Here is a 26095-nt window from a genome sequence, read left to right as displayed (position 1 = left end):
CACACACACACACACAATTACTCATACAGTATGCACTTACAGTAAACGCTGCCAGTCTCGATTGTGTAGTTGTGTAGTGTCCAGTCTATTTGTGCAGCCCTTTACAGTCAAGAGTATGTGTGTGCGTGGGTTGGTGTGTGCGTATGTGTGTGTGTATGTGTGTGTGTTTGTCTGCTTGCATGCGTTTGTGTGCGTGCGTGCGTGCGTGTGCGTGTTTGCGTGTGTGTGCATGTGCGTGTTTGCGTGTGTGTGTGTGTGTGTGTGTGTGAGACGAACACGTTCACATGACTGCATCAGCCCATTGTTTTGTCATTAGGTTACTGTTTCTTCAGCCTGTGCGCATTCTTCTGCATTCGAGACAAACATGTTGTCTGCTCTTGTGAGCCGTTGCGTCGCGGTTTAGCCGGTGTCAGCAGACGACGGCCCCGTCCTCGTGCTGCCGGGGGTTAACACGTCGCGCGTCTCTTGCTGTGGCTAATTGCGTCCAGATGCGGCGACTGCGCACCAGATGGGCACGGACGGGCTTCGTGATAGTTGACGGCTGACATCACCGCATAGCGCGGTACGGAGAGACACGGCGAGGCGGAGAGAGAGAGGAGAGAATGATGTGGAGAACACTAGAAAGGGATGAGGAATGGAAAGAAACAGAGCACATCTAAATAAACACGATGTGAGTCAGGAGGGAAGAGTGGAGGAAACAGAATACGTTTGTCTGAGACAGAGAAAAATACGTTTCGGGTGTTGTGAGGCCCGGTTTGGTTTCCCTAGTCGTGTTTTTCTAAGGTAGAATGATAAATGACAAATATACTTATTCTAAGTCCCTTTGGAGAAAAGCTTCTGCCAAATGTCCTAAATGTAAATGTAAGCAGGCTTCTGATGGGAATCGGGGAGATCTAGTCAAGCAGATCTCCAGAAGACGTCAGTGATGCGCTGCTATCTTAATACAGACCCCTGCTATCTTAATACAGAAATACACACTTAATGTGTCTCCGTGTTATTAAGACGGCTCTGTAAAGTGTCAGCAATGTTCATAAAGATTACTGAACCCCTCTATTTTATTGCATCTCTCCAGCACCCTGGCCTCAACTCTTCTGCCTGGCGTAGAAATGCAGAGTATGTGTGTTCAGTATTAGGATTGTTTTATTATCCGTTATTTCAAAGGAAAATCAAGGTTTATTTTTTAATGAAATACCCAAATGCGATTGCTTGCGTGGTAATAAAGAAGACGAAGACGATACAGGACACTGCCCGCCCGCACTACAAGACTGCAGGACAGTTTCTATCATGGAGCTGTGACACTGCTAAACTCCACTCCCACTCTATTGCCACACTGATACTCCCCATCTCATCTCATACACACATGATTGCACTATTGCACTTCAGGACTTGGACTTTTTAAAACATTTTATTTATATACGTATTTTATTTATATGTGTATATATATGTATGTATATATATATATGTATGTATGTATGTGTGTGTATGTGTATGTGTGTATATATATATTTATATATTGCTGATACTGATTTATTTATTTATTATTTATTTATTTTATTTTATTTATAGAACTTTGCAACTGGAGGAGGACTGCTCCAAACAAAATTTCGTTGTCTTGTACAATGACAATAAAGATTATTCTATTCTATTCTATTCTAATAAACAAAAGAAAGGATTCATAAATGAGCGTAAACAAAATGCAGATAAAAAACTCCTGATCAAAAACAGGCACAGTAAAAGTAATATTTACTGAAGATGTTTCTTAGAAAGTATTACAATTCACTCATTATAGTCTACAACAGTGGAGAAACATCTCAAGTTTGTTTTGAAGCATAATGGAAGTCTGAGCGTCCTCATATTGGAGCAGGAATGCATGAGGTGTGGTTTTACAAGGGTTTTAACTCGGCTCTGGGCAGCTGTTAATGTCCAGTCACCGGCCGCCCAGAACAGCTCATGTCAGAACACTGCTAGGCTAGCCACGCTAACTCTTCTCATTTTGATGGTCGTCCTGCATAATGTGACGCGTTCATTTGTCCAGTCAAGGTGTACTTGGTTAATTGTAAATTATCAAATTATAAAACAATCAGCAGTGCTAAATATATATATTATGTCGCTTTGTGTTGACTGAAGAATCTGGTTAAAATAACCAGATACTTCAAACAAAGGGTTTTGTTGTTTTAATTTAATTGTTATGTTGCTGTATTATAATTTTTGTCCAAGTTCCTTTTCCTTATATATTATGTTCCCTATCCATTAAAATAGGCAATAGGGGGTAAAAGACTATTAAAACGTTATCCTATTCCTCATCAGACCACCAGCGACAGCCGAAGCAGCAAGAGAACTCCCAGCAGCCCCGGCGGCGAGCCACGGCCCACAAGCCACGCCCCCTCTGCCCCGGGAGACGCCTCCGCCTGGCAGGATGATGTCATGCTCAGACGTCGCTCCGCGGGCGAAAGGTGACATGTCTCCCCCCCCCCCCCCCCCCTTCCCCCCTCTCTCGCCCTCCCAGACCCTCTCATTACGCAACACATAATTGGAGTCACATGTGTTGAGAGGTTTTTTTGCGCTTTCCTCACCGCAGGAAACCGCAAGTGGTGGAGCAGGAGGCCCCGCCCCCCCTCCGGGCCCACCCACAGCTTCAGGTCCAGCTCCAGAAGTTCACCGTGTCTGCCGACAAGGTGACTGCTCTACGGGGGGCCGGCACACACCTGCCTGCGCTCCCTCTAGTGTCCCTAAAAGCAACCATAAAAAAATACATTCAAAATAACATCAACGGGTGATATTGCAGCTGGTCGAAACATTGAAATCTAAAATTGGAAGCTCCCCATCTCTTTCTCTCTCTCTCTTTCTCTCTCTCTGTTTAAATAGTCTTGTGGCCCCTCCTAAATGCGATAATTTGGACTGGGCTACTGCTAATACCCAATGCTGTGTGACAGATCTGCATGCAATCATGGTAGCATGCACCATAATTATGCCCCCGACCACAGACCCTACGCAACAATTTTCAATAACCGTTGCCGCAGATTCAGAAATAGCCTTGGAAGTGCAATTATTCATTATACATGTGTCTGGTCTTTATAAGAGTGTCTCTCACTCAAGCGCTCTGAAAGCGAGTGTATGACTGAGTGTGTGTGTGTGTGTGTGTGTGTGTGTGTGTGTGTGTGTGTGTGTGTGTGTGTGTGTGTGTGTGTGTGTGTGTGTGTGTGTGTGTGTGTGTGTGTGTGTGTGTGTGTGTGTGTGTGTGCAGGTCCATTAGTGAGGTGACTGGAAGACTGCAGTCTTTTTACTGTCTAATTTCCAGGATTTGTCCCAGAATCTGCCAGAGCACTAACTACAGGGTGGGGGAAGATAGGGTCTGCTTCTTGTTCACTGACAAACTGTTTCCTGCAGGGTTCAGTAGCTAAATGGCCCCTTCTCCCTCTTACTTTCTCTCTCTCTCTCTCTCTCTCTCTCTCTCTCTCTCTCTCTCTCTCTCTCTCTCTCTCATCTCTCTCTCTCTCTCTCTCTCTCTCTCTCTCTCTCTCTCTCTCTCACACACACACACACACACACACACACACACACGTTCTCTTTCTCTCTCTCTCTTCTCGTTCTCTCTCCCGCTTTCTCTGTCTCTCTCTCTCTGCTCCTGTCATTTGTCATCTGTCACCTCCTCTAATCCTTTTCCTCTTATGTCATCTCCTACTCCCTCCTCCTCCCTCCTCCCCCACAGACCCTGTCGTGGCTGAAGGAGAATGTGGGCCTGGCCACACAGGTGTGCTCTGTGGTCGCTCAGGACGGGCTGGAGGCGGCCAGGCGCTGTCAGGAAGCTCTGGAAAAAGAGATCCTGTCCAATGGAACCAGGATAGAGGTGGTCAAGAGGGTAAGCACTGAGCCTCACACTTTCACCATCAGGTTTTCTTTGAAGACCAAGTGTTTTATTGAGTTTTTTAGGAATGACCGTTTTTGGACGTGTACAACGCATATTACACTCATCAGGATTTCTAATTTAATTAAATTTAGTTAAAAAAATTAATAAATTCTAATAAAATTAAATTAAATTTAGTTAGATTTTAATTTGGTTTCATTTCATTGGATTTCATCTGATGTCACCTCATTTCATAGACAGATACAACACATTATTGTTATTATTTTTAATTTAATTTAATTTAATTTATTAAATTTGAATTTAGTTTCATTTCATTGAATTTCATCTGATGTCATCTCATCTCATCATCCCAGGAGGGGCGGGGCTTGATCCGGGCCCAGCACCCCGGCAGCGAGAAGATTGAGACCTTCCTCGGCCAACTGGAGTTCCTGTGGGAGGAGCTGAGGAGGAGGCACCAGAGGAACGCCGGCTTCCTGCAGGCCTCGGAGGAGCTTGGGTTCCGGGTGAGCGTCGGGTCCGGAGCGAGAGTCTGAGTTCACCATGATGATGTAATGCGGTGGACTTTAATGTAGCTACGGTAACGGGCAAGAGAGGCTGGGCAGAAGGGCAGAGTGTGGCCCAAGCCAACACCACAGAGGCGGACAGATGCGACATATTAACGAGTCATAAAACAGCAAATACAAACAAATCATAAAAGAGGGCCGTTTGACTCGCATGCTCCAAACGTAATTTGTTTTTCTGGCGGCCATTTTAGTGTTTTTCTCACAACAACAACACAAATGTTTGAGCCAAAATGAAGCAAACATTTTCAGCGTCTGGGTTTATTGTCCTGAAGGCCCTTGAGCAAACAGTCGTTAAGTACCCGCACTTTATCGTGATCCTCGTAAAAAATTCAAACCTCACAATAAGATTTAATAGTTCCCACTTCTCACTTTTCCTGCGGCCTCAGAAACGGAGAGGGGGGGGGGGGGGGACGGGGGGGGGGGACAGAGGTCATCACCCCACATAACCGGGGTTTAAAACAACGTTCTCGTTCGCTGAGAGATCGTAAGACCTTAAGACTTGTTCTTTTTTACGAGGCCTGCACTGGCCCTCCCAAGCCGCGGCCAGGCCTGTGGCCCGATGTTTACTGGACCGAGTGAATTATAACATAATCATAAATCATAAATCGTAAACAACTCGTTAACTCTCCCAGAGTAGCCCTCGCGTCAGGGCCGAGATATTCGCTTACCTTTCAAAATTCGGGTTGTAATGAAAGGAACATGTCGGGTCTGTGTCACATCGTTGTGGATCAGTGTTCCTGCTGTGCTGGTGTGTGGCCCGAGCTGTCATCAGACCTCTGGAATGGCAAAGTGCACCCCGGATATTAAAAAGATTTGTCCAAAGAATATAAATACTGGGCTCTGAAATTAAATGACACCCTGGAACCACAAAGAGACGCAGATTCTGCTAGACGGCTTACTGACAGCAAGCTGGGCTGGGGGATTATTGGAGGAATATGCAACAGGCAGGAATGGCGTGTAAAGTTCTGCTTCTGCACGAATCCAAACACTGTGTGATTAAAGAAAATGCTGACGGGTTTAGGAAGGAGGGTGTTGGTCAGCGACAGCCAAAAATACCAACTGTTCCCCAGACTGAGCTCAACACATCCACACATTCACGCACCCACACACCCACACATCGTCACATCCGTGACTGTAACATCAGCCTCTCGCTGCGATGTCCCTTCGGGAGATCGGGAACTTGAGTTCGGAGCAGACTAGAACGTTCTGACCTGCGCTTGCTTTGAACCAGTTGTCTTCTAACACAACAGTGTACATTGACAAAATGGCATAGCTTACTTATGTTCACGATCAAAGAAGACATTTAAACACGTTTAAAAACAGAAAAAAACACAACATTTCGGGGGTCACCCCCACTTCATGCATACCAAGGTACAGCCTGAATGCAAACCATTGTTTCCCTTAAACCCACCCTACGTCTCTCCTCCTTTGAGGAGAATGCGGCGACACAAGGAGAAACGTCCCTGGATGCAATGTCTGTCAGCCTAACCCCCCCCCCCCCCCTCCGCCTCCTCTCCCTGCCCAGGTGCTGAAGGCTCTGCAGGGGCTGAGCGGTCTGGAGGCGTGGCTGGAGGCGGTGGATTTGACCCTGAGCCACGAGGCCTCCGTGGCCGGGGACCCCCACAGCATGAGCGTGGCCGAGCGGGAAAGCCGTCTGCTGGAGAGGGAGGTGTCGGCGCGCGGGCTGGAGCTGGACGCGCTCCGCCTGGAGGTGGAGAGGCTGGGGGAGGGCCAGGGTCCCGACCAAGACCACGACCACGACCACGCCCGCGCCCGCGCCCATGACCTTGACCACGCCCACGACCGCGCCCATGGGGAGCTGCCGGGACGACTGGCGGCGGTGGAGAGGAAGTGAGTGAGATTGATTGTAGGGAAGTGGGGGGCGGGGTGGTCTGACTCGACAGACGTAGGGAAGGAGGGGGAGACAGACGTCATTGATGATTCATGCTTCGGGAGGTGAGCGGTCTCGGCGTACCCTGTGGGTTTTGTGGCGTTTGCCGCGGTCAGCGAATAAAGCACTGGATCAGTCAGCGTTTCCAAGCCGTCACACGGTTATATTCTGCCATGACCGCATGAGGAACACGGTACAGGATTGATTCTCCAAGAGGTCGTTCATAAAACATGGAGTTCCGATGTCAAAAATAACAATTTCACCCCATAAACCACAAAACCACACAAGTGGACTTCAACCTTGACATGGGGTGGAAACTAAACGACATCCCTATGCCGAAATCATAGCAAAGCCCTTAACCATAATTCTTAGCAAGCCTTAAACCTGTGTGTGTGTGTGTGTGTGTGTGTGTGTGTGTGTGTGTGTGTGTGTGTGTGTGTGTGTGTGTGTGTGTGTGTGTGTGTGTGTGTGTGTGTGTGTGTGTGCTCATTCGCATCAAGCATTTAGCCTGTGTGTGTGTGTGTGTGTGTGTGTGTGCTCATTCGTATCAAGCATTTAGTGTGTGTGTGTGTGTGTGTGTGTGTGTGTGTGTGTGTGTGTGTGTGTGTGTGTGTGTGTGTGTGTGTGTGTGTGTGTGTGTGTGTGTGTGTGTGTGTGTGTGTGTAATTGAGCTCATTCGTTGCAAACCTTTAACCTGGGTGTGTGTGTATGATTCCTGACACACACCTGCTGACAGCCAGTCAGAGTGTGTCCCTGTCACCCCATCCCTGTGGGGGGGTTGTCATCGAGGTGTAACCCTCCATGATGGTGTTGGCTACTTCCTGGGCCCTCCAGGGTCTGAGAGAGAGGGCCAGGCCACGTTAATGGCCGCCGTGCTGACCAACACAAACAGAGACAAGAGGAAAGGGCTCGGTGCTCAGGTGTTTCCAGGGAGGGCCGGTCAGATGGGGTTGGTGATGAGAGACTGTGCGTGTGTGTGTGTCTGTGTGTTTGTGTGTGTGTCTGTATGTGTGTGTATATGGGCCTTTTTGTATGTGTGTGGGTTTTGTTGGGTGTGTGTCTGTGTGTGAGTGTGTGTATTTCTGTCTATCTGGTCTGTGTGTGTGTGTGTGTGTGTGTGTGTGTGTGTGTGTGTGTGTGTGTGTGTGTGTGTGTGTGTGTGTGTGTGTGTGTGTGTGTGTGCGTGTGTATCTGTGTGTGTTCCTGTCTGTCTGGTCTGCGTGTGTGTGTGTGTATTTGTGTGTGTCTGGTGTCTCCACTCTACACCTCATTGCTCTAAGACAGTGGGGGGTGATGTCATCATTTGACCAACACACTAGTGGCAGGCGGTGCTCAGGGATTATTTGTTCTGGAAAAGGAGTTCTGTCTCCTAACAACGTGGAGAGCAGACCCTGAATGGATGGGGTTCCTTCAGAGAGCTGAGGCGTGTTTTTCTAAGACGTGTCTTAGAAGGTGAATTTATGACATGAACGGTTCTTTTGTGGCAGAACGGTAATACCCTGTCGCTGTTGTAATGTGTTCCTGAAGAGGTTTGACGCTCAGTGAGTGTTTCATAAGTGTGTGTGTGTGTGTGTGTGTGTGTGGGTGTGTGTATGTGTGTGTATGTGTGTGAATGTGTGTGTGTGTGTGTGTGTGTGTGTGTGTGTGTGTGTGTGTGTGTGTGTTTTTGAGCGCAAAGAGGTTTGTATACACAGGGTGTGTGTGTCTTTATCTGTGTGTGTGTGTGTTTGTGTGTGTGTGTCTGTATCTGTGTGTGTGTTTGTGTGTGTGTGGGTGTGTGTGTGTATGTGTATTTTGACTGTGTGTTTGTGTGTGTGCCAGTGCATAGATGTGTGTATGCATGTGGTGTGAGTACGTGAATGCGTGTGTGTATGTTCGAGCGCAAAGAGGTGCACACCGGGTGTGTGTCTGTATCTGTATCGGCGTGAGCGTGTCTCTGTGTAGGCATGTATGCGTGTCTATGTACGTGCACGTGCGTGTCCTACGCCCTGACGGTCCAGTGTCCCGCAGGTACCAACGGGTCCAGAGCGCCCTGACCCAGCAGAGCTCGGAGCTGCAGGACACACGCATGCTGACCGAGTTCCTGGAGCGTGTGGAGCTGGAGGAGAGCCAGGACCCCAGCCAGTACCGCCTGGCCCAGGTACGACCTCCGCTGGCCGGGGTTGGGGGGGGGGGGCGGGGGGCCACATAGAGAGAGAACATGGTTGTTTTGGAATTGGAATTGAGCCGAGATTCACTTGATACTATGTGGATGAGTGGAAGTAAGAATATAGAATAGATATGCTGGGTGCTAGTTGCTGTTGATCGGCACTTCAGCGAGGGACTTTCTGTGCACGGCCGCTTCATTGGCCGGATCGTGATCACATCGAGAATCCATCTTGTGTGAGTGCATGTGTGTGTGTGTGTGTGTGTGTGTGTGTGTGTCTGGTGAATCACACTTGGGGTGGAACCACAGGGTTAGGATTCAGACCGACCACCGCCCTGTGAGGAAATACATGATCTCTGTGATACGTGATGAACGGTGATGGACAAATGGATCATCCAATCCCTTGCCAAATCATTACAGAAAGTGTCAGCCTCTTTCCAAACTGCTTCCAAGTACGACTGCCCAGATGGTTCTGTGTAACAAACGATCTGGCGTGTCTGGTTAGCTGGTTAACACGAGAGCATCCCCATGGTGCAACTAGACAGATGCTGTAATGGGAAGTGATTTGGTCTGGGTGTGTTCACAGCTCTTTACTTTCCATCCATTTTGTGCATTAGCTAACTCTTTGACACAACTTTTATCAAAATTAGTGAGTTGGTTCCACTGGTATAAAATGAAGTGGATATCTTAACATGACCAAAACCTTGATTACTGTTTTGCGAGAGTAAAACCGACAAAAAGGTATCACACTTGTTTACACGTGTGTGTGTGTGTGTGTGTGTGTGTGTGTGTGTGTGTGTGTGTGTGTGTGTGTGTGTGTGTGCGTGTGTGCGTGCGTGCGTGCGTGCGTGCGTCTCCGACAGCCTCTCCACAGTGACATCACCTCGGACCCCTCTCCGCTGGCCCTCCCAGGCGGCGGGCTGGGCGAGCCCCTGATAGAGAGCCTGGGCGACCCCGTAGGAGAGCTGCGGGAGGCGGTGGAGATGCTGAACGACACGGTGAGGCAGCGAGGCCGCACGCAGAGCCACGACCAGGCCGTCCGCTCGCTGCTCAGCAAGGTACGAGACCCCCAGTGCTCTGTCAGGAACCGAGGGAGCGGACCATCAGACGTGAGCCATGGTCTGAACTGGAGCTAATGAAGGTGGAGCTAGGTGGAGCTAGGTGGAGCTAGGTGGAGCTAGGTGGAGCTAGAAGGAGCTAGAAGGAGCTAGACAGTAGATGGAGCTAGAGCTAGATGGAGCTAGGTGGAGCTAGAGCTAGATGGAGCTAGATGGAGCTAGGTGGAGCTAGATGGAGCTAGGTGTAGCTAGATGGAGCTAGGTGGATCTAGATGGAGCTAGGTGGAGCTAGATGGAGCTGGATGGAGCTAGACAGAGTTTGTTTGTTTTAACAGCTGCAAAAGACAATAAGGCAACATCTGTTTTCTTTCTTTCTGTGTTGGTACACTTTAATAAGCTGCAAATGAGCCGTTCAACCCCTCAGCCTTAATTTATCAACATGTTAACGAGCAGCAGATTGATTGATTTGCATTCATACAAAACGTGGAAAAGGGGCGAAGGAAATATGTGATTGCAGATTCATAATGACACACGGATCTGTGTTCCAACATCAGTGACACTATCAGTGAATATGATATGTGATGAATATTTCTATGCCCAAATTGCACTACTGTAAGAAAAACATGTAATTTTATTCTTTCTTATTCATCAGAATAAGGCCTGTTGGTTAGAGTCGAAACCTCGACATTCTAATTCCCAAACGCTATCTCCACAAAGCTAATTCGGACATGCTAATACCAAGACGCTTATTCCAAGATTTACATTTACATTTAGGAGATTTGATTTAGCAGACACTTTTATCTAAAGTGACTTACAATAAGGTGATGTTTATAGTAAGGATGTTTATAGAAACAAGTGGCAAGCACCAACAATCGCTAGGTTAACCCGTTCCCTGTATACAACAAAGAAAGCTAGGATAAGCTGCTACACAATGCTAAGTAGTATTGAGATGCTTACTTTGAGATGCTAACTCCGAGATGCTAATCCCGAGATGCTAACTTTTACGGCTCTTCCTTACCTCAGCACGCCAGGGTGGCGGTGCGTGTGGAGGAGTGCCTGTGCTGCAGCAAGGAGCTCAACATGGACGTCCTGGAGAGGGAGACCGACTTGGCCGTCCGGTGTGAACCGGAGAGCTGTGGTCTGGAGGAACTGGAGGAGCAGCAGGACCAGCTGGAGGTAACGGGGTCAGGGGAGAACGAATTAGCCATTAGCCAAATTAGCCCAAAATCCAGCAACCAAGAAAGAAAAGTCAAAGCTAACAAACTTGTCAAGTAGCCTATATCTGGAATAATAAGAATGGGCTGAAAGGGGATTAACGCCTTTCCTGGGTTGCAAGTGAACTCATAACTAGCTAGCTTCCACTCTGTAAGTGGAAGTGAGCTAGGGGTGGAGGAGCGTGTCGATCCGACCAATCAGAACACACAGGATTCTGTCACCATTTTTCCTGACCCAACCACACAGGGACCTTCAAAAAGTGATGTCATGTTTAGGTTTCTGTTCAGGTTGCGTTAATGTCGCCTGTGTGGTGTTAACATTTGGCATGACCTCATGTTTTTCCCACTGTGCATGCTCGCAGTGAAACTCTTGATTGAATCAAACCAGGAAGTCCCCACCCCACAGCCAGCTCCCCTCATGTCCCCCCCCAGGTCTGTTTCCTGTTTAAGCCGCTGGTTCCCCGGCGAAGGCCAGCCGAGGCCGCTGCTTTCTGCTGTGTTTATTTTTCAACATAAACTGCATCATTAAACCACGCATGTATGCACATCCAAACAATATTTAGGCAAAGGTTTATTGCCCACATGCCTTATTTATTTATTCCGATGAGTCACTCTTCTTCTCTCTGAGAATCACCAATTTGTGTGTGTGTGTGTGTGTGTGTGTGTGTGTGTGTATGTGTGTGTGTGTGTGTGTGTGTGTGTGTGTGTGTGTGTGTGTGTGTGTGTGTGTGTTTGTGCGTGCGCCACATGTGCGAGGATGGATGTGTGTGTGTGTGTGTGTGTGTGTGTTACCCATTTCGATCCGGTGGTTTGTATACATGTGTACGGAGTTGGTTTTGAAGTTCTTAGAGTTTTTTTTTTGGGGTGTTTCTGCATGAGTCACTTTTGGACACGGCTATGTTTATCGCATGCATGCACAGCTGTCTGGACTTGATACCGTTGAAGAACACAAGTGACCTAATCTCCAACCCTGAAATAACCGTGCGGTCAGCACACAGGAATCTGCCTCGCGCCATTCCCCAGGAGGAGCGTTATGAAGTATGGCTCCCATAGGGCCCCCCCATAGGTGCTATTAATTACTGCTCTTCAAACAGAGACACCCAGCCGTCCCCCACCGCTGGCCCGGCTATAGCATAGAGCGCCATATGCAGGCCATATGGTTCACGAGCCACGCATAATTCACAACAGGGAACACGATGAACTCATGTTTGGAAAAGCCCGCGGGCCAAGTGTGTGTGACAGGTTTCTCCTGATGATGAAATGGCGGTTTTGTTGGAGGCCCCTTTTTTTCAATTCCCCTTCGTTTTCTGTTCAGTTTTATGATGTCGAACCCCCCCCCCCCCCGCAGATCGACTATGAGGTCATCCGAGAGGAGGTGGAGGACATGGGGAGCGAGGCCTCGCGGCTGGAGCAGCTGTGTCCGGAGAGGCTGCAGGTCCCGGGGGGGAGCCGGATCCAGAACACCCTGCAGGCCTGGAAGGAGCTGGAGAGCAGCATGGCGGAGAACCGCTCACGACTGCAGGAGTTTATCCAACTCAAGTACTTCTTCAGGAGCTACCTCGCCATGATGTAAGCAGGAGCGAGTCGGGAGTCTCGTGGCTCCCTTCGAAAGTGCCCGACTCTCGCTCATAATCCTGGCGCAGTTTCGAAAAAGCAAAAAAAAAACACATCTGCCTCTTACAATAACTGTTTACTGAAAGAGCAGGCCGTTTGAGACGTCGTGTATCACCGCCTGGTGCAATATGGAACCGAGGACGTGCTTAAGTAGGTCGGTTTGAGTTTTCCGGCCCCTGCGCTGTGCAAAGAGGAAACGAGTGTCCTTGCTATCGAGGGAGTCTGTCAGTTCACATACTTCAACCGCACATGGCTGCCCTCAAACGCCGACCTTTGTGTTTCCTCCCCCTATCTCCGCGGTTAAACACGTTTCCTTCTTCTCTTTGGGACAGCTCGTGGACCGAGGACACCCGGGCCTGCATCTTCTCCGACAGCGCGCTGAGCCTGGGGAGGGACGGGCAGGAGCCGATCGCCACGGAGCTGGACCGGCAGATCGAGCAGAAGTTCCAGGAGTTTGACGAGCTGGCGTCCACGGGCGTCAACCTTCTCCGCCGGGAGCACCACCTCACCGAGATGGTGCGCTACATTCTGGGTCGTGATCCGTCTTCAGCTGCGTGTTACGTCCATATTAGAAAGTTGAGGAGTTCGAAAAATTCCATTTTATTTCTATATCCCTTAATCACAGGCCATATAGTTATGACCCCCCCCCCCCTGACCCTAGCCCCCCAGAGGACAAGATAAAACTCCCTTAATAAACAAGCAAGAAATCTTGAGAAGGAACGCAGAATGGAGGATCCCTCCTGGCAGGGATGATCAGGAGTGCAATTGGGGCCATTGTTAACATACAGGCATGCAAAACATTTAAAATCGGTGACGAGGTGCCGGCCGGTTAACTACGGAGAGTCCAGGTCCGGCATCTAGTCACAGTCACCACAACATGCTAGAACAGTACTCAATGTAGGGCCAGGTCGGTCGTTATTCAGACCCAGCGTTCCCTGAACTCGCCCTGCAGGTGAAGGAGCGTATGGAGGAACTGAGGAGCATGCTGGGGTGGATCTCGGTCCACTGGAGGGCCCAGAAACAGCAGTGGCTGGACAGGCTGAAGAGAGAGGAGGGCTCCCAGGACAACATCTACTGTGAGGCCGCAATGGGCTCCCCACTCACTGAGGTACGACGCCAACAGCAGAACTGTGTGGGGATTAGCATCACAGCTATTGGTGCTGGCACGGCGCCAGGTCTCCAGTTGTGGATGGGCCAGACCAATTGTGGGTGGTCCTTAAATTGAAAACGGTATCAAATCCCTGTTTAACCTAATACAAATGACTGACTAATATACTGTTATATTATCTATGCGTATAGAGATTTGAATAGCTAGATGTTCTTTAAATATTTTGTTGCATTGTAAAAAGTTTCGGTGCATAGGACCGACCTATCCGCGATCTCGACTTAGGCCTTTTTACACTGCCAAGCCGGTTCGGCCGCGGCTTGGCACGAAGGAATCGAATATTTCCCACATAGTTTAGTTATGCTCGTATAAACTGAGGCTGGCCATTTCATAATTCTGTTTAATTGTTTTAAGTTTTCAACAATATTTCGATATCATTAGCAACAGACTTAGCTTGGCTTAGCTATTATACAAAGAAGATGCATTAAAATGATAATAATTAATACTATAGCCTACCGGTCATCTACGAAGTTAACAGCCCTTTAACGCAAATCGGATCAAGCATCAATATCAACAAAGTTTGCTGCATTGCAAAAATAAAGCATTTCAGAAGCCTTTGAAAAAAAGTAATAATAATAATGATTAAAATATGTTAACCTTTATTTTTATTTTTTTGAAGACAAGTTTTGGGTGGGGCTGTCGAACAGTGGGTGGTCCTAGGTCCGTCAGGCCCACCCATAACGCCGTGCCTGTATTGGTGGCAGTTTGATAATGTGATGATGAGGATGATGAGTTTGAGGATGATGATGATGAGGAGGAGGAGGAGTATGATGATGTTGATGATGACTATGATAGCTATAATTATCATCCAGGAGGTGACGTTGCTCTCGACAATGACACACTCCTCATCCCTGTGATTACTCCTCCACTGTAGAGTTCCACTCCAAGACCAGAGGTCTACCAGTGCCTCCGGCCCCTCGGAGCCAGCCCCCGCGAGGACACCCAGACGCCGCGGTCTGACAGCCAACCCGCCTCCCCGGGCAGCAGGCCGGCCCAGCGCCCGGACCCGGGCCAGGAGGACGACTATGAGGTCATGACCCGTGTCGGGGGAAGGCCGGGAGGCGAGGCGGCCAAGCCCACCGTCATGGTCCTCAAGGAGCCCGGCGGGGCTGCCCTGGGGGGCACCGTCAACCTCCTGCTCAGCCTCCGCAGCACGGGGGACAGCCAGGTCCAGGTGCTGGAGCCCCCTGCTGGAGTGGAGGAGGAGTTGCAGGTGGGGGGCTCAGAACCCGTTCACAGGGTGAGGGCCTGTTCAGAAAACCGCACACACTCACACACACGATCAAGCTGGGCCATGTTTAGAATATCAAAGAGTCACTTTTGTATTCAATACTTATTTATGCACTAACCAAATCATAAATAAGTCTCATCTCATGAGAGAGATGAGATGGGACTTATTTATGATTTGGTTAGTTAGCAGTTCCAGTATCGGTAATACACCGGTGATTACGGTTTAGCATCAGTAATTCACTGCACTTATGAGATCTCACAATGTCCTGCATGCAGATGTCGTGACGTTGCATATCATCCCCATGTTGGGGTCACATTCAGTACCCATCTGTAATCAGTGCACAAACCAAGTCACAACCGTTGCCACGACAGCCATGAACCTCTGCAGGCCCGTCCAGCTTCTGCTCACACCGACACTGCCAGAGATCTTCCTGCTACACATCCCTTTCCCTCCCTGGGAGGGTTCCCACTGCACTGGTTTGTCCCCCGTAGCGATGGGCGGAGACACAAGGGCGATCGAAGCTCCTCGCTCGCCCCACCCTGCTGTTCCTTCCTTCCTTCATCTTCTTCCTCCCCCCTTTTCCTTCTCTCCCTCAGCCTGCTGAGTCCCCCGCCTGTAAAAGCTTTTGGCGACGCTGCCAGGGGCTTTTGGAAAATACTTTTGGTAGTTTAAAACGAAAGAGAAAGATATATCGGCAGAGTGCGGACGAGGTAAATGGTGCGGTGTGTGGAGTGGTGTTGCATGCTGGGAGCTGTAGTGCGCTGGGGAAGGCATGCTGTGTGTAGCCGTGTTGGGGCGTGGGCGCGCCCCGCTGGGCTCACTAACCTCTGTGTCCGTACGGAGTCGTGCAGACGTTCGGCACGAACGTCTGAACACCTAACCCTTACACGGGATGTAGGTTAACATGTGTAAGTGCTATGGACTTTGGTACAAGCACTGGTTAAAGTACAAGGATACTTCTGTGCATTGGTTTTGGTATTGCACGTCACATAAACCAGACATCACATATTCTTGGAATAATTCCAGGGTTATGAATATTCAAGTACAACTAAGAGATGAAACGAGAACGAGAAACTCAGAGATATATGAGATACTATGAGATACAATTCCCTGCAAAAAAGTATTACCAACAAAAAAGAGCCATTATTTTACCATTCTACCAAAATATATTTATTATAAATGATCGATATACAATTCTGTTATATATATTTGTGTATGAAATTGGTATCTTCGTTATTGAACTGAAGGACTACATTTAGAATGATCTAATCATACATTTTTAGACACTGCTCATGTATCTCCACTATCACAAGATTGATACTGTAAACTAGTAAACTATGTCTCCCATTTAAAAAAATCTGCATTCTTAGGCCCTTACCACCTTGTATGAGCTCCTAGTATAAGGAGGCAGGCGATAAAGAAACAGACAGGAGCCTGTGAACAGGCAAAGACCTCTGCCTGTTCACATCGGAGAACGAGAACAGAAGCTATCCCAACCCTCTGCTCCACGTAACCACAGATAGTACCGGCCACGGGGACCCAAAAACCTGTTTCTGTTTACCTCTGCGAGACTTCATTGTGTAAAATAAATGACCTCACAACTCACTTCCCTTCAACGTTTCAATCCAAAATGGCTCCCAGCGAGAGTGGGTCCCAGACAGCAACAAAGGCGCGGTCGTTAAACGTTGAAACTGCCGCTGAACCCTGCAAAGCGGCGCCCCCAGACTGCACACTGTGATTTATAGTCTCGGGGCCGCCACGGGAACACGAGATTAGTCATGGAGTTGAGGGGTCAAACCATTACAGCTGCATATGACGACATGTTCACATACACATATGATTTTTATTTAGCCCTGCAGGGGTAAAGAGCAACAGCAATCACTAGTAATCGCATCTATATTCATCGGCCCTTCTCTGTGTTTTTCTAACTTTTTTTTTCTGTTTCCGTGTTTGCTTTGCTGTGTGATAAATCTCGTCCATACTTTGTTCTGTATCCAACGTGTGTATGTGTGTGTGTGTGTGTGTGTGTGTGTGTGTGTGTCTGTGTGTGCGTAAGCGTGCATGCATGCGCGTATTCATGTGTGTATCTGCGCACCGATGCGTGCATGGCGGCAGGAAACCAGAGCTGATCTATGTCACTGGAAGGGTAGCTGATTGTCCCAGTCAGCCCTGCTCTGATATCATCCTTCATCTGTAACACATGTGAAACGAAAACTGAGACGCCTTTGTTTTCACGGTACACTGCAAGGGTACTGCAACGAGTCTGTCCGCCATTAACCCTCCGGCAATACCGCGCCCCCCCCCCCCTCGCGTCTCAACAGGAACCGGCGGTCTGACTGTTCTGTCCCTCCCCCTTCCCCTGTCCCGTTCCAGGTGAGCACCTACCTGCACGTGAAGGACAGCGGCATCGCCCTGACGCCCGTCTACGAGAGCATCACCCTGCCCCGCCTCAAGACCTACGCCTCCAGCCAGGTGGCCACGCCCTCCTGCTCCACCGCCGCCCCCTACTCCTCCTCCTCCACCTCCTCCACCTCCTCCTCGACGTCCTCCTCCTCGCCGCTCGCCACGCTGGCGCCCGGCGTGTTCTTCCACCCGACGGCCCGCGGCGGCGCCTCCATGTTCAGCAGCCTGAAGAGGATGGGCCAGAAGAGGAAGAGGAAGAGGGACGCCCGCCGCCACACCATCCAGAGGATCATGGGGGTGGACGAGCGGGCGGGGGCGGCGCCCCGCTACGGCCGCGAGGGCGTGGCCTACGACACGCACACCTGGCCGCTCAAGGAGGGCCGGAGGAGGAAGCAGAGCGCGGCGAAGAGCCCCGTGAGAGTGGGAGGAAGAGGAAGAGGAGGCGACGGAGGGGGAGAGGAAGACACGGCGTACATGAAGAACCCCCTGCTGATGGACATCGACAGCGAGTGCTCGGGGGAGTACAGCATCACGCCGTACGCCGTGTGCGGCGGGCCTCAGGTGAGGAGCCACTGCCGCTTCCTCTCCCTGGGCTCCGTGCTGAGCTTCGAGCTGCCCAAGGACATGAGCGTCATCCCCAGCATCCAGGACATCATCACCATCGCTCCGCCCGAGTGCAAGAAGGCGGCCGGGGCCGACCCGGAGCAGCAGCGGCCCCGGTCGTTGAGCTCCTTCAAACACACCCCGCCCACCCCCCACAGCCTCAGAGTGTATCCCGGGTATCCCGAAGTCGTCGTCAAGGACACGCCCGACGCGGGGGAGGCCACCCCTCGCCACCCGCACCCCCATCAACCCCATCCCCCGTTCCCGGGAGAGGTGGCGGATCAGACCGTGCCGTGCACTGACCTCCGCGGGACCTCCGGGCCGGGTCTGCAGGAGGACCCGGAGACGGAGTGGGACAAGATGTCCCAGCTCCAGGTCAGCTCCTCCGCAGACGCAGACGAAGACTACGTCGTCATGGAGGGGAGCGGGCGTCTCAGGCAGCTCTCGGCGGACGGCGGCCCGCGCGGGGACCCCGCCCGGGGGGACGGCGCCTCGAATGTGAACGCCGTCCTGGTCGCCGCCGCCGCCGCTGCCGCCGCTCCGTCGGCGATGCGCGGCCGCCACGAGTGCCTCAGCGTGCACACGCTGATCCAGGACCTGGACAAGCACCAGTACCACAGGGCCGCCGGGCTCCAGGGGGAGGAGAGGCCGCCGGCTCAGGTCCAGAGCCAGGCCTCCCACATGGTGGTCAACCTCAAGGCGGCGGTGGGCGTGGGCGGCCTCAACGACTCCCTGGACTCGGGGGTCTCCAGCACGGGCAGCGCCAGGCTGTGCGCGGAGGCCCCGTGCCCGGACGTCGTCCCCCGGCCCCGGGCGGTGGTGAGGAGGCTGGTGTCTCTGGAGCTGGAGGGGCTGGACTGCAAGCTCGCCAGGGTGACCAGTGGTCAGGCGCCCGTCGAGCCGCCGCCGCCGCCGCCGCCGCCGCGCTCCCCCCCCGCTCCGAACGAGGCCGGGGGAGAGCTCGAGGCTGGGGTCGAGGGCGAGGGCCAACCGTTCCGCACGGACCACCGGCAGTTCGAGGAGGAAGAGGAGGAGCTGGAGGACATCTGGAACCGCACCAGGAGCTACCGGCAGAGTATCTGCTCCGACATCATGTACCAGCCCCACCAGGAGGAGGAAGAGGCCCCCGCGGCCCCCTGCCGCCAGGGGGAACCCCCCCTGGACACGCCCCTGTCGCCCGCCGCCAAGCCCCAGGCCGTCCTCTACAGGAAGCTGGTCACGGCGTCGGCCCCCAACCTCCTGGTGGCCGAGTTCAAGCTGCCCCCGTCCATCCAGTCCCTGCTGGGGTACGACAGGGAGAAGCCCGCAGGAGAGCGGCTCCCCCTGGTGGCCAAAGGAGAGAGGAGGTCCTGGGCCTGCGAGTCTTCTTCTGCTGTGGTGAACGAGGTGGTGAAGCGTACCGATGTGGTGGACACTCAGAGATACGTTTATCGCTATGGAGACGAAGAGGAGGAGGTAGAGGTGGAGGAGGATGCAGAGGTGGCGAAGAAAGGGGAGGAGGAGGAACAGGTGAAGGAGGACACAGCTTGTTTACAGGTGAGGTTTGAGATACACTCTGATGAAAAGCTCCACGCTACTGCTTTGCCGTGTCCTCTGGCTATTAGTCTGTTGGACCAAAATGGACATGAACCATCATTGTAGTCCCTTTTATAATGAGCTGTAAAATGGAATGTCAAACTCATGTTTATAGACTGTGTTATCAAGGTTCAACAGTCACATTGGATAGGGCGGTTTTAATGGAATGGCATCCCATTTTATTTACTCATTTATTCCTAGACAGGAGAAAATCTGGATATGAAAGGTTTTTTTAAATATATTTTAAACTGGGTCCAATGCGTTTGTTAATGCAAAAATGTAAAATTTCAAATATTTGATAATTTTGACATGATTTCTGACTGTAAGACTGTCTCTTGCTCCTGAACAGGAGCAGTCCGTGAGCTTACTGTCGGTTCTCAGGAACCCAGAGGGGGCCTCTCGTATCGGAACCACCCTAAAAAGCTCCGGCGAGATGGAGAATCAGGATCCCAGGATGGCCACCGGAGGGCGCTGCAGGACAACGGTGAGGTTCGACCACACCGAGTCTGACACGTTGGCCTCAAATCAAAACAGAACTCCATCAAAAGCTCCTATTTCCCCTTTGAAAAATCTAATCTGATACGAGACCTGCTTTCAGAGTGGGAAGGCAGAGCTGCAGTCCATGGAGGGAACTCTGGAGAGGAAGCATAAACTCCAGCTAGGGGGGAAGAAAGTGAGTGAGCGGAACCTCTTTCTGAATACCTACATGAGTCACCAAACGCACAGAACCGTTCCACTCACACCTCGCCTTATCTCTGGCCCCCAGGCGGCGTCCAGAGGCTGGAACTCCCACCACGCCGTCCTGTACAGACACAGCCTGTGCTTCTACCAGGACAGGAAGGATACGCTGAGGGTAAGCAGGACTCGTCGGGGGACGGGACGGGACGGGGACGACTCTTCATCGGGGGCGTCATGTGGCTCAGGAGGTAGAGCGGTTGGCTGGTAACCGGAAGGGTGCTAGTTCGATCCCCGGCTCCTCCTAGCTCTGAGTGTCGAGGTGTCCCTGAGCAAGACACCTCATCCTAACTGCTCCCGACGAGCTGGCTGTGGCCTTGCGTGGCTGCCACCGCCGTCCGCCTGTGAATGTGTGCATGAATGTGTGAATGTTGGGCAATATTGTAAACTGCATCGAGGGGCCACTGGTTAGAAAAGCGCTGTGTAAATGCAGTCCATTTACCAGTTATTAACTTGAGGTGCCAGACACTTTGAGTGGGCAGTGATTAGATGGGAGGCTGGCGGGCTTGTCACTCCTGATGGATTGACGTGCGCTCTCTGTCTCAGAGTTCCGTGTGCGGGCTGCCACTCAACCTGGTGGGAGCGGAGTGTGAGCCAGTGCCGGAGTACACCAAGAAACCCAACGTCCTCTGTCTGCGGTGAGGACCTTCATCCAGAGGGGTAGACCCCTGGGGGGCCGGAGTTCCCCACCGGGGGGGGGGGGGGGGGGCTTGTGTCGCTATGTTTTAGAGAAAGGATATGCTAATGGGCTCGGCTTGTCTCAGGAGTTAGAGCCGGTTGCCTCGTAACTGGAAAGTTGCGAGGCGACCGGCTCTAACTCGATCCCCGGCTCCTCCTATTTAAGTGTTGAGGTGTCCATGAGCAAGGCACCTAATCTTAACTCCTTCCGATGAGTGTATGAACAACACTTCATGCACGCATGCACACACCGACGGCGAAGTCAACCACGCAAGCCGTCGCTGTATGAATGCGTTTATGAAGTCACTTTGGATTAAAGAGTCTGCTAAATGTAAAGCGTACACACAAGTCCTGCTGATATGTGTACTGAATGTATTCTCTGCCACCAGGCTGCGCGACGGCTCTGAGTACTTACTGAACGCCTCGTCGCGCTTCATGATGAGGAAATGGATGCTGAAGATACAAGCAAACACTGGTGAGCGATTCATCTACGGAGCTCGTCACCTTTGCTGCAATCGTCCCCATTGTATCTCCTTTTTCATGTGTTGCTAATTGGTTCTGTGTTTGATTTCACAACAGGACCCACTAGCCCCGCCCCCTCAGTGTCGCCCGGCCCTGTCAATCAAGACCTCCCTGTTTCCTCGTAAGCAGGCCGTTCAACTCTCATCCTTAAAAATGTTAAACCTGTGTATGCCCATATATGGGAATTCGGCCCCATAAATGTGTACAACCGTTGCATACAGTCGTCACGCTGTCATCCAATAACAGCCCTTCGCATGAACGCACCACTGATCCGACCCCCTGCTGCCTCTGTCGTCCTCTCCTGCCCCCAGGAGCCGCTCGCTGTGCCCTGGCTGCCAGGGTACGGACCGATGCCACTGCTCCTCCCGGCCGGACCTCATCTCCACCTTCCCCCGGCGCGAGGACCGGTCGCCCCCCCAGGCCAAAGAGATCGTGGTGCTGACCCGGGAGTACAGCCCCATGACCCAGGGCGGTCAGAGCACGGAGCAGTCGAGGGCGGTGGCCCCTGCTGAGGCAGAACCCCGTGGTGAGGCCCTGTGCCAGGTCTTTATTAGCGATGGGGTGACGGTCACGCATGAGCTCCCCAATCCCTATCACGGTCGGCCAACGAGTTGTCACTTTTAAGAACAACTGATGCCCTGCTTGGGGCGGCATGTGGCTCAGGGGGGTAGAGGGGGTTGGCTGGTAACCAGAAGGTGGCTAGTTCGATCCCCGGCTTCTCCTAGCAGAAGGCCGAGGTGTCCCTGAGCGAAACGCCTCGCGCCCCACCTGCTCCTGATGAGCTGGCCGTCGCCTTGCGGGGTCGACACCGCTGTCGGTGTGTGAATGGGGGAATGTTAGGCAATATTGGAAAGCCGCTCAGAGGGAAAGCGCTGGTTAAAAAGATCACTGTATGAATGCAGTACCATTTGCTCAGGAGATTTAACAACTAATGAGCATTCCTCCGCCTCGTCTTGGAGTGTGTTGTGGGCTTTTCTATTTCTCGGGTTAGCGGTTGAATGATGGGTCTTTCTGGGAACAGGGTCCTTTGTGCACCGGGGATGACTTGGTGTGTATCGCACCAGTAGTCGGGGCTAAAGGTCTATGATTTACCACGGCATGCCTCATAAAGACCGCCAGCTCCCTCTATCTGGCCTCGTCATGAACAGTTGTTAACTTTTGTGGGGTTGTACATTCACACTCGTTACCGAGCGGTCCTTGAAACTTCTGGATTCCTTTCCAGGCGATGATGATGATGATGATGATGATGATGATGCTGTGGCCGGCCTGAGGAGTCTTTCTGGGGGCTCTCCAGGGAACAGCCCGCCTTCGTCCTCCCCCCACAGCCCGGGGGCCGCTGAGAAAGGCTGGCTCCAGAACAAATGCCGCTCCCACTCCTTCACCTCAGGTCAGTGGGCCGACGTATGCTAGTCATCGCTCACACACCTGGTGTGAGCGATTGAAGCAGTTGCTAAGCGATCGTGTTGCTTGCTTCTGACCAGTTATGGCTGGATTCTGAAGAAGCTAAATATAAGTTTACTTTTACACACAACTGGTACAACTGTAATGAAACTAAATGACACACACACCCAGTACAGTTGGACAATGAACTGAACTGTTCATCTGCGAGTGAGTTTTTCTTTGAGACAAACTATTTGGTATTTTATGTAATGGTAAGAAGCGGCGCACAAACACAAAGGAACAAGGAGCAGCTCCTAGCTCGAGGGCTTCATGCTGAAGACAGCTGTGTTTAAAACGCTTTCACTGAAGAGTGGCTAAGCCCTCTGAAATCTCCCTGATACCTCACGTCCAATCCATGCTACAGTCACCATAAACATCCACCCACCAGAGCGTCTGAGCTCGCCGACTTCTGTTCTATTTGCTTATTTTCTTTCCTATTTATTTATGTCAATCATTATTCTAAGTATTATTAAGTATTATTATTGCCAAATTCTGATATCTCACCTAACGCTACTCTCATAATGCTGCTGATTCACTGTGCCTCATTGGCTGTATCCTAAGTCAATCAGAGTGCTTTTTACATTCCCTAATAACTATCTGCCTAAGTCATCTATTTGATTTGGGAGGTTTTTATGCTAAATACAAGATGAACCCCCCTAACTAATAAGGGGTTTACCCCCCACTCCCTCCCACCCCTCTTATGCAATTATAGTATGTTGTACCTCCTTACACTTTAAAATAGTGCTTTGGATAAAAGCGTCTGCCAAATGCCCTAAATGTAAATGTAATTAACCTGCCTAAATATGACTTAGGCAGTTATGCTACTAGGCTAATGATATGTGACCCATTCCTTCACCCCCTCCCCCCCCCAGCCACTTATCAGAAGATCCGTCCGGTGAGGAAGCTTACCCCCGCGGTGGGGGGGGGCGGGGAGCTGGGCTCCAGCTACTCTGTGACTCTGGTGATAGGCGACCGGTCTTCCGGGGACCAGGGGGGGCCTCCCGCCAGCGGGGGCCCCGAACCCCCCGTGCTGCTGGGCACGGCGGGGTGGACGCACCGGGCCCCCCCCGGGGAGGACGGCGCCCCCTGGAGCTACGCCAGCCTGCCGCGACCGGCGCGCAACAAGTCTGTGTTCAAGAAGATCTTTGGGAAGAAGGAGGGACATGTGTGAAGGGGCTCCGGCCGTCACAGCGGCGCCCCCTAGTGGATTTCTTTATATGGGTTTTATATTGATGTTTTTTAATGTGCAGGGCACATGTTTGTTTAAGAAGTAACCGGCCTGAGTCGAGTAGTTGCAGATTATATTTATGTTCAAGAGGGTGGACAAGAGTTGTGTGTTGTTTAAATCAAGCTTTGTGAAATCACTTTCGTAATTTTTGTATTATTTTGTGTTCCAAAGTGAAGTCTTACATTTCTGTTCTAAATGAAATAATGTCCAATTACAATTAACTTAATCAAGGGACCCTTAGACCATAATTGTTGAGCTAATCAACAATCTCCACATCCACTTCAGACAATAGACCAAAAGGAACCAACCAATCAAGTTGCTTTAATTTAATATACCGGTATGTTTGATTTGCCTCTTCTTGGTAACATATTGTTTGTATTGGAAGATTTTCTTTGATGCCAATATCCTGTTTTAGATTAATAGATATGCGACACCATGATGGGTTAAGTGCATCCCACTTAAAAGTTTCCTCTTTGGATTGTGAATGGAAGAGTTTTGTGTGAGAGAATAGCTGAATGACAACATTTCCCCGGACCCATCTGTGGTTGTCTGTTGTATTCCGAAATGGCTGCAGGCTACTGCTGTGTTTTGGTGTAAACAGTGGCGTACAAACATAGAAAAGATACCGCTTGGGTTAAAAGCAGCGTGTAATATAAAAGCTGATCCCTTTTCTGATGTTTATCTTAGTTCTTGTTTTTTTTTTTTTTACATATACTGAATGTATACCACTCATACTACTTGTGTTGCTGCAGCCTGATTCACAACCCAAAGTAGTCCAATAGGACTCTGATGGGCTTTGCTTCACTACACCGTCGGTTCCAGCAGTTTGATACTGCGTGTGCTTGTCTAGGGACGAACGCCTCATTCACAATGTCATTTATAATAAAACATTTTTAAACCAAACAAGAGATGCAACCAATTTTCAGAATGGTTATTTTTTTTCTGTATGATTATTCATGAGTGCTGATTTTTTTCCGTCTAATTAATCAAGGTTTGTTGTGGAGCCGGTGGCTGCCCAGAAAGAGGACATGAATAGGCAGGATACTGCCGCAGATTAAAGGGCCGGCCCTCAGGGCCATTGCCTGCTGCAAGATGTTCATTAGTCTTATTTTTGCATATTAGAAGGTAAGACACGATTCAAAGACACGACCCCATGACAAATCTATAATGTACTTAGCATTCATTCTGAAGCGCTTTATGAACATACGTCGCAGGGCAATGGTAAATATACATGTATACAGCGCTTTTCTAACCAGTGGCCTCTCAAAGCGCTTTACAATACTGCCTAAAAGTCACCCATTCATGCACACATTCATGCACATATTAACGGCGGAGTCAACCACGCAAGGCACCAGCCAGCTCGTCGGGAAAGGTGAGGTGTCTTGCTCAGGGACACTTCGAGACTCGGCTTGGAGGAGCCGGGGATCGAACCAGCAAGCTTTCGATTACCAGCCAACCCGCTCTACCTTCTGAGCCACGTGCCGCCAATCAAATCACTCGTATAGGCAGAGAAAGGGGAGCCGTCCTCAATGCTTCTCCACGGTGTTAAGACAATGAACCCTGGTGCGTCTTGAGGAACCGATTGGAACGAGCGAATGGATTGCTCGGTAAAACCAACACACTTTCTTTGTAGGTTAATATTGTGGGAATATCGAGTTGGAAATCGTTAACAGCTCATTTGTACCGCGCGGTGCTATCGCAGAACAAATTGTCAGCCTAAGCATTATACAAACTGCTTTTTCTCACGGGATCAATGGTGCTCCCTTCCACTCAACACAGACACGATCGATGCAGCGATCAATACGACCACACTTGCGTAGACAGTAAGCATTATAAATGGACGCTGGACATGAGAAAAGCTCTGTAGACAATGCAGCCCTTCCCTTCTATATTCAATGCCACTTAAAGGGACATTTACTAATTAAACAGTAGTAAAACAAACTCACATACACACGCACGCGTGCACACACACACACACACACACACACACACACACACACACACACACACACACACACACACACACACACACACACACACACACACGACCTCTTGCAGGCAGACTCAGAATCTTGAGCCCATTTATTAGGGAACAGGTGTAATCGGGATTCCATCACTGCATTCCCAGAATCCTGCATTGTGAAAGTCTTCCCTTTTTTTTTTT

General features: G+C 50.6%; 1 protein-coding gene across 2 annotated transcripts; it reads left to right on the top strand.

The window, feature by feature from the left end:
• The first annotated feature begins 1685 nt into the window (after positions 1-1685).
• On the top strand, positions 1686-24837 carry LOC132473432 (uncharacterized). Of its 2 annotated transcripts, XM_060073562.1 has the most exons (23): positions 1686-2453; positions 2579-2675; positions 3710-3859; positions 4219-4368; positions 5954-6279; positions 8330-8459; positions 9329-9523; positions 10547-10699; positions 12086-12306; positions 12684-12867; positions 13304-13459; positions 14391-14756; positions 15344-15457; positions 17121-19289; positions 19678-19812; positions 19927-20001; positions 20095-20181; positions 20610-20701; positions 21131-21216; positions 21321-21384; positions 21575-21789; positions 22486-22650; positions 23576-24837. In XM_060073562.1, exons 1-23 carry the CDS (start codon positions 2425-2427, stop codon positions 23872-23874), a joined length of 5658 nt encoding a protein of 1885 aa, XP_059929545.1. In that variant the 5' UTR covers positions 1686-2424; the 3' UTR covers positions 23875-24837. The 2 variants fall into 2 exon arrangements, with proteins under 2 accessions (XP_059929545.1, XP_059929546.1); XM_060073563.1 differs by lacking the exon at positions 15344-15457 and having other exon boundaries at positions 1689-2453.
• The last annotated feature ends 1258 nt before the right edge of the window (positions 24838-26095 follow it).

This window comes from Gadus macrocephalus, chromosome 15, assembly GCF_031168955.1.
Source record: "Gadus macrocephalus chromosome 15, ASM3116895v1".
Classification (NCBI taxonomy): domain Eukaryota; kingdom Metazoa; phylum Chordata; class Actinopteri; order Gadiformes; family Gadidae; genus Gadus; species Gadus macrocephalus.
This window is presented reverse-complemented; position numbering and strand designations above follow the sequence as displayed.

Excerpts from the sequence above, each read along its gene's own strand:
- LOC132473432 (XM_060073562.1), top strand. The coding sequence starts at position 2,425 with ATGCTCAGACGTCGCTCCGCGGGCGAAAG. Across the intron at positions 9,524-10,546 it reads TCCGCTCGCTGCTCAGCAAG|CACGCCAGGGTGGCGGTGCG; the intron begins GTACGAGACCCC and ends TCCTTACCTCAG. Across the intron at positions 19,813-19,926 it reads GAGGGCGCTGCAGGACAACG|AGTGGGAAGGCAGAGCTGCA; the intron begins GTGAGGTTCGAC and ends ACCTGCTTTCAG.